The 15,580-nt window shown below is 44.3% G+C and overlaps 1 protein-coding gene across 3 annotated transcripts; it reads right to left on the bottom strand.

The window, feature by feature from the left end:
- Positions 1–47: 47 nt before the first annotated feature.
- On the bottom strand, positions 48–14,880 carry LOC120812494 (RING finger and SPRY domain-containing protein 1-like). 3 transcript variants are annotated; one of them, XM_040168564.2, is made up of 15 exons: positions 14,343–14,880; positions 13,303–13,908; positions 11,944–11,996; positions 10,992–11,104; positions 10,427–10,553; positions 10,079–10,137; positions 9,810–9,876; positions 9,363–9,494; positions 9,152–9,267; positions 8,871–9,014; positions 8,663–8,774; positions 8,326–8,428; positions 8,035–8,187; positions 7,289–7,393; positions 2,708–7,062 (listed from the first exon to the last, which is right to left on the bottom strand). In XM_040168564.2, exons 2-15 carry the CDS (start codon positions 13,692–13,694, stop codon positions 6,966–6,968), a joined length of 1,773 nt encoding a protein of 590 aa, XP_040024498.1. In that variant the 5' UTR covers positions 13,695–13,908; positions 14,343–14,880; the 3' UTR covers positions 2,708–6,965. The 3 variants fall into 3 exon arrangements, with proteins under 3 accessions (XP_077953681.1, XP_040024498.1, XP_040024497.1); XM_078097555.1 differs by lacking the exon at positions 2,708–7,062 and adding an exon at positions 48–185 and having other exon boundaries at positions 8,663–9,014; XM_040168563.2 differs by having other exon boundaries at positions 8,663–9,014.
- Positions 14,881–15,580: the final 700 nt, after the last annotated feature.

Here is a 15,580-nt window from a genome sequence, read left to right as displayed (position 1 = left end):
GACTGCTAAGATGTGTTTTATTTCCAACACAAGACTTTGACAATCGCTTCTTAGAATGTATATAATCTTATAATCTTTCACAAAAGGTGAGATAGAAAAGTGCACTCTCATCACTTATCCTACCCATGATGATCTCCTCTATGCCGCCAATAACAGCATCAAAAGCTGCAGCTGAAACAGAGGAACTGAAGAAAGACAACAAAAGATAAATGTCATATAGCTGAAAGGTAGAAGTGGGCATATTTATCTATACTAACTACATGCAGTGTACCACTATATTACAGGTCTGTATTAACGTAAGTCTGCTGTGTCTAGAGGACTATACAGGGCGCACTGCCCTCACACTCCTTTTGAGATTTGGAAATAAATGCTCGTAAGTGAAATAAGTGTAAAGCCCCAAATTAAAAAAACGAATACAATCTAAAGACAGCAGATTGGTACACAAATATTCAATTATTTTTGCCTTTGCATGTCTCTTAAAGCACAAGCATGTCTCTTTGTTGAGTTGGGTTACTCGCATTCTTGCAGCTAACGTTGCATTCGGAGGAAAAGAGCGGACGATTCAGATGAGCCATCTTTAGCTGTCTTCGGCATATTTATTTTAGGAGCTGCCGCTGACACATCAGTCTCACAGTCAGACAGCCTTCATTACTTCTTCATATAAAACGGCAAAACATTTTGGGACAAACAAAATAGCAATGCAAACGAGTGCCCCCTTGTGGCTCATGCACAACACAGATCAGCACTGTACTACACCATCACCACAACTGAGGACATAATGAACATATCCCAACACCCCCACTTGTACTTAGATTGCTATCTTCTTAAGCAAAACGAAAACAACAAAAACAGAATGAATGTGGACTCCTGTCATACACATATCAATCTCCAAAAAGAGGACCTGCAAACTTCTTCAGTTTCAACTTATTCACAGGTTTGGTCATTACATCAGCAATCATGTTATCAGTAGAACAATACATCAAAGTCACTCTTCCCTCATTCACAGTTGATGTGATAAAGTGATACTTTATGTCAATATGTTTACATCTTCGTCTGTTTACAGGGTTTTTGGCGAGAGCGATTGTTCCCTGATTGTCCTCATGTACTACAGTTTGTGTGTACTCATAGTTGTCTATACCTTCCAGTAACTGTTCTAGGTATAGAAACTCTTGTATGGTTGATGCCAGTGCCATATATTCTGCCTCGCATGTGGATAGCGTGACAGTAGGCTGCTTTCTAGCCTTCCACGAGATTAGAGAGCTGTCCTGACTAAGGCTCACACAGTATCCTGTGGTACTGCGTCTATCACTGGTATCAGCCGCCCAGTCGGCGTCACTGTAGGCCTGTATACCTAGTTCCTCACTGTTGTTTCTCCTAAACCCTTTTTCTGCTGTGCCTTTGAGATACCTAAGTACATGCTTCACAGTGATCCACTGTTCCTCTGTAGGCTCAGCAAAGAATTGTGACAACCTGCTCACAACGAAGCTTAAATCTGGTCTGGTGCAAACAGTCAGATATATAAGACTTCCCACAGCCTCTCTGTACATCCTGACATCTTCCATCTTTACTGCACCCTCAGTATACACCAGCTTTTGCTCACAGGGTGTTTCTCTTGGTCTACAGCAGCGGTTCCCAAACTCAAGAATGCCGCGGCCCACTTTGAAATCTGAAAATCTTTTGCGGCCCACCCAAACCTTTAATCACAACTCTGATAGCATTTCATTTTACTTTATTTTATTACTTGTGCACTGCTGTCTTGTCTGTCTACTGTCACGCACCAACCGCCAAGACAAATTCCTTGTATGTTTGGCATATTTTGGTAATAAATGTTTCCTGATTCCTGATCAAAACATAAACTAGGGATGATTAAATGACCTTAAGAATTCAACCGATTCAAAATGTATTAACCGGCAATGTATGTTTTGTATACCATTTTCTCCGGAGCTCATGTGCCGTGTTTTCCGCACAATAAGGCGCATAAGATACTGCAGTCTATCAGCGCAAATCACTGTCAAAATTCAAGAGCGCAAATCAGGTTGATGCGCGTGCGTAAATCAAACATCCGTCAGGAAAAGTCCGTCTCGAGCGAGGTATTTGCTCGCTTGCGAGACGTGAACTTGCGAGGAGAATCTCTGCTCGCGCTCGAAGGAGTTTTCTACGCGGTTGTTCTTTCTGACAGTAAGGGGACGGAGCCAGTCATATGGTCTCTACACCTGATTGGTTACAAACCCCGTCTGTGGATTGGCTGGAGCCAAGACGGTGGAGACGGTGCTTCCAGGGTCCGATCGATACTGCGAGGTGCGTCCCCCTCGCCATCCACGCCTTAAATCTTCGGCAGCTCTCCAGCCACGCCGCCTACCAAGGGCTCCTTTTAGAATAACTTATTTTCCCCGTTAAGATGGTTCAGCTACTGCAAAGAAAAGGGCACTGTCTCTCGCTCTTTAATCTCATGAAGTGCTCGGCAAGAACGACAGCTTTGTTTCTCCGACGCGCCCTGAAACAAGCTCCGTATCTCACGCGCTTGAGCGCGTCTCGCCGTCGTAGACAAGCTTTGGCATGTTTGGCAGAGCGCCTTGAGCGCCGTGTACAACCAGTATGGATTAACCAATCTGTTCGTTTAAATTGTTTGTGGTTCATCAATTAATGTTTCACATAACTAATGTGCAGCGTCATACATATTTTTATATTAATTTCAAACTTTTCAAAATTGAAAATTAAAAACTTTTTATTTATTTATTGTAAATGACCTCTCGCGGCCCACCTACAGTACCTTCGCTGACTCCATTGCTCCCACATAAGTCTGTGGAATGCCACATACGGCTCTACAGCAATTCAGCAATCGAATTTTCCCTGAATACAAACCTCACACTCTTGCTCGGGTCTGCCTGTTTTGACTTTGATCTGCATACCTTCAACAACGTTCTGCAACTTAAAAACGTCGTCATAGTTACAGTGACCCAATATCTTCTGCCATGTCTGTATGTCGTGACATGCGTTACACTTATCATTAGACTCAGCTTCAGTGTGCAAAAAATACAACCTTCCGTATACGTGAATGTTAAACCTGGTACCGTCTCTGGCTATCAGGGCGTCTTTATTTTCTTTAAAGACAACCGTAGCCCCACTGGTGGTCGCTGCCTTCACAGAGAAGATGCTCTGGGGGTACGACGGTACAAACAAAGCGTCTTTCAGCACCGCCTTGCGTCGCTGTCCTCCGCTATCGATAAGGGAAAGCTCATCATTTCCCCTCCGCTGAGCTATCCCGCTGCACCGGGTGCCGTCTGCCAGCTCGACACCGTGCGTTTCCGGCCTGAACGCGCAGTCAAAGTTCTTGAACATGGTTATGTCCGTGATGATATGAGAGGTAGCTCCTGTGTCCACCATCAGAGCCTGCTGGATGTTGCATGGCGGCTGCCGCTGGGTATCGTTCTCACTGTCTCTCATCTTGAACATGTAGTCTTCTGCGTCTTCTGAGACTTTACTCGCACCATCCTTTGTGCTCTTACTGTCCTTGTCCTTACGCCTACACGTGGCGTCTTTGTGTGTGTCACTTCTGCAGTGACTACACCATAATACTCTCTCAATATTGCCAAAGCTTTTCTTCCATTGTTGGGTGCATCTCTCATAACTAATGATAGACTTTTGTCGTCTAAAAATAAAATTATCTCAATGTTTTATTTATTTTGCCTTTATCAGTTAAGTATTAATTAGCAACCTGTAGAAATGTTTAAGACATTTTAAAAAAGAAATAAAATCTAAGCACATTATAAATGCTATTGATACAACGCATAGAAGGAACTGCAGTGTTTTTTTGTGTTCAGAAGTATTTCGGGCGGGGCTAAGATGGTGGTGACTTTTCCCCAAAACAAGGATCGCCTTTTTCCCCCAGAGGTTATACTGTTACTACGCATGCGCAAGGGTTCTGGTCTGTGCGCGACCGTCAGTGGAACAGCTAGCTAGCAAAACAACCCAGCCCGCGAGAACGGAAGTGGATTGCATAAATGGGCGGAGTTTAGGATGTAGAGCGGAAACGGCTCATAAACTTGTCCATAGGCCTAAATTTTCCCCAGCTTGTTAAGAAGCAGATGATTGGCTTTCCCGCGGGAGGGGCGGGACATGAAGTAGATGATTGGCTTTCCAGCGGAAGGGGCGGGACATGTGCATACAGTCGCCATATTTACCGTTATGTATTTTTCTTAAAAACACGTGTTGAAGTGGCGTGTCTCCTACTTGGTTCTACTCGAAGTTGCTACAGCCTGGAGTCTGAAGTCATCGACGTCGACTACCATCGTTTAGATAAGTACATTTTTCCTTTGTGTTTAACACAATAATATGTTTATATTCTTTTCAGTTTACTCATAAAATATGCTGTCTGGTAGTAATCACCTCAGCATTTAATAAAAATGGGTTTTAGTCAGTAGTGTAAATTGTAGATACACGGTTCATTCCGAGCGCGGCTATGGCTAATGCCATTGTAGTTATCATGAAGGAAAAAAAGTTCAAATGTAATATGAAGTCAAACCCTTCTTAAATATAGTTGTTTTGCCAAGTTTCAAAGTGCTGCCGTCTGTTTATCTGCACACAAAAAAACGACCTCACCAGCCCACACCCACCGGTTAACTTTTGGTGTTTTCTAACAAACAGATTTGTAATTCTGTGAACTGCTGTACATTTCATGTTAGAGGACAATTTAATGAATACATTTGGCGGGTATTTTTTCCCCCCACGGCATAACAACTGATTCCTAACGTTAACAATGCGTTTTGTTGTTGTTGTTCACATTTTCTTGCAGATATCTTGACCAGAGCATTACCGGTTATCTTCACCCAAGAGACCTACTGTTGGACAATCTTTTTGGATTTAAAGGTAAATGCATTGTTAGTCACAATGTCTAGTTACTGGGCCAAAAGGAGAAGAATATTGAAAGGAGTTGAGAGGGATAAAAAGGAAATTACGGCTGCAAACAATGCTCTACTTGCTCTTTTTCCAGTCTTTGACCAAGTAACTCCCCATGTTAATGAACATCTATATGGAATGGCTACAACAAGCCATGTACAAACTGTGACCACTGTAGCACAGGAAATAATTGTTGATGAGGCATGTGAAGCTGGTGAGATGTTTTCCTCAAGCACATAAGATGAAGAGGAAGAGGATTGCCTAAGGACACAATTGGCAGGGTGGGCTACTGACAACATGATCCCCCATGTGGCACTTGGTAAGCTTTTAACCATTTTGTTCAAGGATCATCCAACCTTTCCTAAAGACCCAAGAACCCTTCTTAAAACGGTGACTTGTGTTAAAACAACAGAACTCTCAGGTGGTGTATACCATCACTCTGGAATTGAAAGTGGAATACTATCGCAGTTGTTGATGTCTCCTGAATTGCAGAAGTTGACGTCAGTTTCAATGCAAGTTAATGTTGATGGATTTCCACTTTTCAGAAGCTCAAATGCCCAGTTCTGGCCAGTTCTCAGTTTAATTGAGCAATACGTGGGTAATGTCCAGCAAAACAAACTTCCGTTTGTCATTGGTCTCTATTATGGAAAGAAGAAGCCAACCAGCCTTCACTTTTTGAATCCTTTTGTAGAAGAGGCACAGCGGCTTGAAGCGGAAGGAGTTCTGTTTGAAGGGAGAGCACTTTCTTTCGAAATATCAACATTCCTCTGTGACGCCCCTGCTTGTGCGCTTGTTAGAAATGTGAAAGGTCACAGTGGATATTATGGGTGTGACAAGTGTGTTCAAAAGGGGGTCCACTACGAGAACAGGATGACTTTTCCTCAAACAGATGCTACTCCAAGTAGACGATGCACTCCGTGATGAACTTTCTGATGACAGTCATCAGTGTGGAGAAACGCCATTGTCATTGTTGTCTGTTGGATTGGTCACGCAGTTCCCATTGGATTATATGCATCTGGTATGCCTTGGAGTGACAAGAAAGCTGTTACACCTTTGGCTAAAGGGACGGCGGCTGACAAGATTTTCGCCCAGCATGGTAAAAGAGCTCTCCAGAGCTGCGAAGCAACGATCCATGGAAGATGTCGAGCGTTGGAAAGCTACAGAATTCAGGCAGTTCCTCTTGTACGCTGGACCAGTCAGCTTAAAAGGCCTTGTACCAACTCAAGTGTACAACAACTTCATGCTGCTTTCAGTTGGCATTACCATCCTACTGAATGTGTCCCTGTGTGCTGACCTTGCAGACTATGCACACAGAATTTTGGTTCTCTTTGTTGATCACTGCAGCAAGCTTTATGGAAAAGAACAAGTGACCTACAACATGCATGGATTAGTGCACCTCAGCCAAGATGCCAAAAAGTATGGTGTCCTTGATAATATCTCATGCTTCCCATTAGAAAACTTCTGTGGGCGCCTGAAGAAACTGTTGCGCAAGCCTACAGAACCACTGGAGCAAGTTGTTCGCCGATTGTCAGAGAGAAGTCAGCACAAAAGAACAAACTTCTCCAAAACAAGATCCTTGAGAGAGCACAACCATGGACCACTCCTCACTGGTCTTCCTGTGAAAAAGCAGTATTGGAAAAAAAAAGTGTTGGAAAATAAGGACATAGTACTCATACAGAATGTCGTTGTTGATGAAATGGACAACACTTTGGTCATCTACGAGAGGTTCTGGAACATGGTTGATTTCTTTACACGCTAGGCATTTTTCATGAGTGGGAACCTCACATCATAGATACGATATGATTTTGCTCCTTATTTCTGAAATATAGAAAGTTAACAACTCTTGGCCCGTTGTCTGCAGTCGGAAGGATTTTTTTTAAATGAAAAAAAAGAGTTCCTAGGGATCCAGCTGGGGTTTAAATACCCTTCCACTCATCTCTTCATTTTCTTTACTCCAACCCTCCACTGTTGCTTCCTCGTACCAGAAGTCACAGTTCTGGCATCACCACAGCCCCGCTGTGGGGGCCTCCGTGTCCGTCCTCGTTGGAGGAGTTAGGGCAGGAGGATTGTCAGGAGACATGTGCAATGAGTCTGACGCGGTTCTGGATGTCATGGCGGCACAGCGGGCACGTCTCTAACTGTAAGGCACACTCCATACAAATACCACTGGAAGAGGAGGAGGAGGACAGGGGCGGGGGGGGGGGAGGGGGGGCACGAAGGGAGATTTCAATAGCCAACCATAGAACATTATACAGAAGAAAATGGACTTGGGTTTTCAGTTTTACAAAGACAAACTTGTCTCGTTGATATTCTGACTATCTGTACCTACAATATTGTAATTTCAGACGGTGATGACTCAAGCAGCATTTGCCGGCACCAGATGCACACGTACCCGTGGCCACAGGGCCGTAGCTCCGTGTCAGCCATGACGTCACAACACAGCGTGCAGCAGTTGTCCCGGATGCTAACCTGCTTCAGTAAGGCCAGGCGTCGTTGTCTGTGAAACACACACACACACACACACACACACACACACACAACATTTACATTCTTTATATCCTCCGTTTACTCGCCGTTTCTTATATCAGTAATATGTGCACCGCTTAGATCCAATGACAACAGGATTGTAATATTATAATAATTATCTTCTTTGTCCAAAATAAATGGTTTTACATCCTGTCCAACTTCTGTGTAGGCATCGGATTGCGACAGAATTGAGTCTCTTTCGGCCAGTCAAATGAAATCAGATCATTTTCACCTTCACAAAACATATTATTCAAGACAGGCGGGGAGATACTTTAAACACTTTGTCTCAAATTTACGTGTAATAAGTGACATCAACAGTGCATTTAATCTTAGTGTTCCGCTGCCGGTGAGCCGTGGACGCTGGATCCCTGTCGCATTTTGCACATGTGACCGACTCCTGTCTCCTCCTTCAGGTCAACTTTTAAGTAGTTATTACATCTAGACTGAAGAGTCTTAAGAGCTGCTTTGATGGGTGCAACAAACTAGTCTAAAATACTGTCTGTACTCAGGAACAATCCCCAAAAGGTGTTGGACACAGTGTGCAAGTGATTCACTAGTCGGGGAGACAGGAAGTTTATTGTAGACACCAAAGATCAGCTCATAATCCGTTACCTCGGTATGATGATCTTTTCACCGGGCAGCAGTGAAGCGAAATCGTTGAAGGTGCTGAACTTGCCAGGCGGCGGGTGACGGAAAGGCTTTGCCCCAAAGTTGAACTCGCACTGCTGGTAAGACATGAAGCTGGCTGCTGCAAAGAAACCGGACCTGATGGACACAAGACAGGGAACGGTAAATACACAGGGAGGGGGGGGGGGGGGTGAAAGAGTATGAGGACGGACAGCTGGAAGCAGGCACAGGACAAAAAAAAGAAGAAAGGTATTAAAGAGGCGACTGTGGACATACGTGGCTGAGGAGAAGACCTGTTTCTCCGGCGGCAGCTGATGTCCATTCAGATAGAAAACCATTTGCTTCTTGCTGAGGTCCAACAGGAAGCCGATGGCATCTCCTAAACAGGCCGCACCGCAGAGCGATTAAGTCGCAGCGCGCTGCTGTTACTATTATCCGATACTTTGTGTGTGAGAGACAGCCACAAAACATGCCCAGAGACACTAAAGCAACTTCTAAAACCAAAAAATGTTATAAAATGTTTAAATGTGATGTCTTTTCTAATATTCAGTAACACAAACGTTCTTTGGAGTGAATGATTGAGGTAAACAGTGTGTGTGTGTGTATTGCTTACCATCCTTCCAGCAGGGGTGAGAGTGCGGTTTACAGCGAGCGTTGTACCAGATGAGCTGCCTGCAGCCATCATACGCACACGAGTATTCGTCGTCGCCTATCCCATAGCCTTCCTGTGAAAAACACACACACAGCGCTAATTTAGGCGAGCGCGGACAAGCAGCGGCTGCGGTGGGAAGGCGAGCAGTGCGGACGCCGGCGAGCCGCACGTGGTTGAGGAACTTGCTGTCCTTGGTGGCCCATCCGATTTGCATCACGCCGGAAGTGATGACCGTCACCTCGTAGTACCAAACGCCCGAATCCACGCAGAATGTGCAGCGCACGCTCTCAAAGGACGAGGCATCGCACCGCGCCTGAGGAGGGGAGGAGAACGTTCATGAAATAATTTTGATTTTAAATGAACACGTAAAAACGTTCCCATCCGGCTAATGGGTGTAAATTGTTAAACAAGGCAACATTTCCTGTTGAGCATTGTAAATGACACACACACCTCTAGTCCAGTGGGGCAGATCTTGAGGTACTCGCTGACATCATTGCTGTTGAGCATGGCGTTGATGTTGGTGAGGTTGACCGTCTCGTAGGTAAACTGACGACCCTCCTTTAGGACTGGACAAAAGAAACGTTTTCTTGAGGGACTCACACACCCAAAACACAAATGGCTACTTAAAAAGGCCTCGTCTAGCGTGGCCCTTTGTACTCACAAAGGTTGTCGAGGCTCCATTGTGAGCAGAACCCGACCTGCCTCTTGAGGTAGTCGGGATGCTCCGCCCACGACTCCAGCACAGCGAGTCGATTGCTGATGCACGACTTTGACACCGTCCGCTTGTTCTCACCTGCAGAGAGAGAAGATCGTTAATATGCTTTAGCACACCGATGTTACATTGACACCAATTAGCAATTTACACATTGGCTTGACTAAAAACTGATGAACAGCACATCCGTGTCTCTCCTGCACTGCGATATCTTTTCACATGCAACAGTGATCACACAGGGAAGCCGCGGAAAGCAGAAGTTGGGACGTGTTAATGTCGTTCCTTTGATAAGGGCACTCTAGTTCATCAGTTTCTTTTACAAGCCACAAGATTTCAACTGACTCATCGCGAATCCTCAACGTGAGCTGCCTCTTAAAATACAGCGGGTGAACTCACTGGTCTGGGAGAACTTCTCCAAAGCGATGAGGGCAAACAGCATGACCGTAGGGTGGGCTTCAGAGCTCTGGAGGAAGATTTACAGAAACGATCAACACGTTGCAACAGTTTCATTCGTGACACACGTTGTGATGTTTTAATGACACCACTGCGTTGTGTTGCTTTTTGTTGGATCAGTCTGACTTTACAACTCTGACAAGGCACATTAGAGTGAGTGGAGGCATCGGCAGGAGTGATGAGAAAGTGTGTGTGTGTACATGCGCACTCACGAGGCTCTCTAGAAGGTATTCAAGGGTTCCAGGGCTCAACAATCCAATACTCGCTGGACCTGAAGAAGAAACGGAAAGAAATGGTGTTGAGGATTAAATCTCTCAAGGAGACTCCTTCATGAACGGCTTTATTATTCAAAGATTATTTTGTGACTGAGCAAAGCCGGTCTAATCTGACTAATCAAGACAGAACAGAATCTACAACTACAAAATACATCAAGCTATCCTTGATAGCAAAAGTAAAACCTAAATTGCAATCTTTGATTTTCAATGAGCCGTTAAGCAACTGGGGGAAGCGCCGCTGACTCGAGGGTCTGAAAGTGTCCCGTGTGTAAATGTGGGATTTACCAGCCAGTTTCTCCGCTAGGCATCCCAGGACGGCCGTGGTGTTCCTGTGCTTCGCTGGGTTTAGAGCGTCCTGTCGCGCTATGGCCAAACTCAGACTCAACATGTCGGACAGTTTCTGGAGAGCATCCTGAGCAGAGCAGAGGGAGCAGTTACTCTGATGAAAGTCTGACTCACACACACACACACACACACACAACTGGAGGAGATTCTTTGGACCAACAGCTGGAGAAAGTAAATCAAATCTACTTTATTAACAGAGACAAAGTGCTGCAGCAGAAAGCACCATCAGACAACATCAGTGTCAGCACAGTCAGTGCTGATTATACGCATCCACAAGGGCGTGTTTCAGGTTTGTATTTCACTCTTTTTAGAGCTGCTGGGTGTTTAAGGCTTCGCATTTTCAGTTTGAAACCGTCAAAACATGTTTTGTTAAGTGAAGCAGAATCATCTTTGAATACTGGAATGACTACAGGGTTCATACTGTTTGGCAGACAGGTGACCTCGTGTTCAAAGCTAGCAGCCCAAATGAATCCTTCTGTGTCATACACAGTTATTAGCCACTAACCTTGGTGGGCAGAGGACACTCGTCCAACAGAAGCGTTATCACTGCGGGGCCAAGCGGATCGTCCAATGGGATCACTTGAATCAGCGACTGCACAATCTCCAGCCAGCCATCATCTGAGGGAGAAGAGAGGAAATCATTCAAAGGGGACTCAACGGATTAAAGTGATATGGGCCATTCAGATTAAATTACATGGCAGTTAGCTGACGCTTTTATCCAAAGCGACTTACATTTTTAACCAATGTTTTTTTAACATTTTGAGCAGTTAGGGGTCAGGTGTCTTCCTCAGGGACACTTGAGGGACTCCACCATTATAACAGGAATATAACCAAAATTACTTCCCCCCTGGAAAAATGTGGGGAAAAAAGTTCTAGTTGCTATTTTTACCCTAAGGTGGAAGCCTCGGGCAAACACTGATAACGCACACAACAATCACCCCAAGATTATTATCAGCTGCATTATAAACACTAAAACACCCTTTTTATGTTCGTTAGATGACTCAATAAGATACTATGAAAGCCAACTAGGTGATGAATAATGTAGCATTAAGTCAAACGGAACGGGAGCGGCTTGCTGCTTGGCTGCCTTCAGGGTTCAGTGTCTGCAAGCAAAGACCCGACAATCATCAAAATTCCCGGGAATCTTCACCAGTCAGCTGAAATGATGAATCCCTCGGAAAGTTTGAGAAAAAAACTCAACTGTTCAGCTACAGTCCAGTAGATGTTTCATTTCAATATGGAGACGACCATTAAATTGTTTAGACAAGTGTGATTATTGATGACAAAGGGAGCCAATGTTCCAACATTTTCCCCCTTTTATAAACCATTGATGCGTCCCGTTGCTTACCGCGCGCGCGTGGGTGTGTGTGTGTGTGTGTTAGCCTTTCACCTCGACAAAGTGATGTCTAAGAAGTCCCTGCCAAGGGAGTAGATGAGTGTTTGCCATTGGCCTTTACCTGTTTCTGCCATCTCGTGCAGAGTGATCATGGAGTAGGGGGGCTCTTGGTCACTGAGGAAAAAAAGAGGTTTGAACAGAATGTGGTAACAGCCCGATTCTCACATCTTTCTCCTTCCACATAATTGCTCTGCATCGCAATCTCTATTTTTTGTATTACTTGAATGTATTTGAGAACATGTGTTACACGTTAATTTCAAGTGTTTTTGACACTGTGATCACTGCACATGAAACAGTATCAAACATGGGATTCATGACTGTGTGCACTTGGGATTCGGCAAAGGGCCGAGGGTGATGTTGTCCAAAGGGGAGGGGGGGGGGGGGGGGGGGGGGGTGTCACGTGTACATGTTTTATTTCAGTGGTTGTTGTTGTTGTTTTTGATGCTGCTGCTGTCACGGTTTTCTGTCCTGGCTCGTCCCAAGTGCTTTCATTATTGCAGCTAACTCGATGCTCATGATTCTTAACACAACTAAGAATTACTTTCGTTTATAAGTCAAATGTGAACGCATTCTTGGAATTGTTCATGCATGTTTAATACAGGGCTGGAAAAGTATTCAAAAGACAGGGGTTCAACGTACAGTATTTATGTAAGTGTTCTCTTTACAAACTTTATTATATTTATTTAGCTTCATTTTGCAAACATTTTTCGTGATCGTGTCCAAGGTAATGGAACCAGCTTCCAAATTATGTGGTTCCATAAGAGATGAAGTATTTGATTTACTGTCAATAAATATCCCGTTCACTTGATAATCATTTAAGCTACAAAATAGAACCGTCATTGTTTTGCACCAAATTCAACACGGAGCACCTCAACCTTGAAATTCAGTAACTAATTGACCAAGATATCGCTTCCCTGAACACACCAACATTACTGACTTGCACAAAGGGCTTTAAGTAGTTCTACCTATTGAAGCCTCTGGAGGAGGAGCAAAGTTTTTCAGCCCGCTGGCAACAAGTCATCAATATACATAAAGTACACACGGACTGCTGCAGAGCACATTTCAACAGTAATTGAAATACAAAGATAAGTCCGCAGTTTGGTTAATTTAATTTTCTTCGTTCGAGTGAAAGTGACTTTAGTCAGTTTGATCAAAGGCGTTTTAAGTCAAAGTCGTAGTCTTAAAATAAAAGTTTCCAGTGCTTGAGTCGATCATCATGTTCGTACGTCTCAAATACTGAATATGACAAAACACGATCGAGAAGCTCTGCATGTTCCAAGCCAACGTCTGACGGAAATACGCTGGTTCGCCATGATTTCTTTCACAGAGCACTTGTGTCTTACATGCCCATTTCATTATAGATACTAAAGAATCTATAGAAAATGTTTTCAATTTCATAATTGCTTTTAATGAGACTTACTTGTCCACCAATGTCCTGATGACAGCCAACGTGTCCAGCACCAGGCTGTCAACATTCTGCTTCTTGCGTCTCGGCTCGTGAGGCCCTCGGCCTCTGCGCGGCGGCCTGACCGGGTCCCTGGGTCTGCTGCTCAGCGCCTCTGCGGCGTCGCCACCAACGCCCATACCGCGATCCACCCGCCTTGCTTGTCCTCTGGTTGCCCTCGACGACCGATGGTTGTGGTCTTCCAAGGCACTGTCCTCACGGCACACGCAGCTGTTACCCATGGTGCGAGAGACCACACTGGCAAGTGTCTCCCAGAAGGGAGAGCGCGAGCTGGTGGAGGAAAAGAAGAGCAGCCCCCTTGCAAGGCCTCTGCAAGCACAGAAAGTGATCCAGGTGGCTACTATCATATCATTTGGCAAGCTTGGTTTTTGGGCACTACTGTCCCAGCGGGATGGGCCGGGTCAACGTGAATGGTCATAGTGTTGCCAAGCACAGATGTGGGATTGGTTTGTGAGTAATATTTTAGCTAGTCAAATAGATGAGGGATCTGATGATGCACAGGGGAAAGCGTTGAACATCTTTGAGAGGCCGAGGCTCAGGCCTGGTGCTCCTCCAGGGCTCCTGAGGCACAAACAAAACAAGGTTCAGTTTGTTAAAGTATACATAATCGTTTAGCAGCTGCTTGTTTTCTTCCAGCGGCAAAGCTTTAACAACTCGCTGAAAACACCCTTATAGAACGGAATGGGAATCCTTGAAGAAAGCAAATAGTGGAAACTAGAAACAAAAATCCACATTTTAAGATTAAGAAGTCTCACGAGTGAAGTAGAAACTATCCTGCGTGTAGTATTAGCATTTTAGTCTGTAGTCGTGCCGTGTTACTGAGACCTTTTAGCATTGTTGATATAATAGCTATTTGGAGTTAGCTCGCTAGCCAGCTAGCCACCCACCAAGCAGGCATCGTAACGTAGCGGTTCCAAATGAAGACCCATTCTCACAAGTCAGCATTTTGGTTGGTGAACTATAATGGTTCAATTTGATCCGAAACGCATACTTACGTTGCAACCACTTGAAAACCAGCAGCCTTCAAACTCAAGTCGATCCAGAACGAAGTGCTGAACAAAACAGAGAGCTAACTAGCCAGCTGCGCTGTGTGTTGCTAACCAGCTAGCGGATAGCCGGTGTACCTCCTCTGATCCTACCGTCAAACTACACACGAAGCTAACGCGAGTAGCACCGATCCTACGCGTGGTACTCAAACGCCGTTTTGGTATAAAGGCACGTTTGAGTGACTAGTTAGTATTATTAAACACATATTTACTGCGCTCGCTGACAAGCGCCCTCATATGACGACCAGCAAACACCCCTCACACACATTTTAACGAGCCTACACCGCTAGCGCCTGGCTAAGTTCCGTAGCGGTTGCAGCTAAAAGCTCCATCAGCTCCGATCTTTCTTCTATTGTGCAAGAAGGGATACTCTAGATGTGGTTGTTTGGATGCGTGCGTGTGTGTGTGTGTGTGTGTGCGTGTGTGTGTGTGTGTGTGTGTGTGTGTGTGTGTGTGTGTGTGTGTGTGTGTGTGTGTGTGTGTGTGTTTTATGTAACGTATGTGACGTTATATTTAACAGAAAGGAAAAATAAAAAAATGACAACAAGTTCTAAATGTGACATCATATAAAAATGTGAATGAATGAAAATAAACCATAAATTAATTGAAGGCACCCAAATGGTAGGAGGCGACTTTCCGAGTGTCCCTGAACGCTCCCCAGCAGTCACAAGATCAAAAACCCCTCAGAATAGTACCAGGCATAAATAATAATTCAATTTTAAAGGGCACCTATACTACATGATGTAATACCTTTGAATGTTTAAATTCAATACGGAATAAATGTGTTATCTTCTTGCAGTGGGGTCGTTTCTTAACTTTACAAAGAGGAAACTTAAGGAGAGAACTATGAATAGTTCAAGGTGAAACGGCATTTGAAATGGTAAAAAATACACGAGAATCTGTTTATCGGTCCTCCAAAAAGTCTTTATTTTATTTATTTATTGAGCTCTCCCACATATGTATGATGGTATGCTTAGTACTATCAATTCAAAGAAATAAATGGGTAAAGGCATCCACTGCATGCAGTGTCACAAATACAACAAACCAGAATAAAATACAAGCTGTTTTATCTTTACATTCAGGGACTAAACACTTAATTCACTAATATCCGTTGAAGAACAGCTGCTGTTAATATTGTCCCTGTCCGAATGAATAATGAATAACTTCATAAGCTCAGTTGGCCAGGG

Source organism: Gasterosteus aculeatus, chromosome Y (genome assembly GCF_964276395.1).
Source record: "Gasterosteus aculeatus chromosome Y, fGasAcu3.hap1.1, whole genome shotgun sequence".
In the NCBI taxonomy this organism is placed as follows: Eukaryota; Metazoa; Chordata; class Actinopteri; order Perciformes; family Gasterosteidae; genus Gasterosteus; species Gasterosteus aculeatus.
This window is presented reverse-complemented; position numbering and strand designations above follow the sequence as displayed.

Coding starts and splice junctions, on each gene's coding strand:
- LOC120812494 (XM_078097555.1), bottom strand. CDS start 13,694: ATGATAGTAGCCACCTGGATCACTTTCTGTGCTTGCAGAGGCCTTGCA. Junction 8,429..8,662: donor TCACCCCTGCTGGAAGGATG/GTAAGCAATACA, acceptor CGGCCTGTTTAG/GAGATGCCATCGGCTTCCTG. Junction 8,188..8,325: donor CAGGTCTTCTCCTCAGCCAC/GTATGTCCACAG, acceptor TGTGTCCATCAG/GTCCGGTTTCTTTGCAGCAG.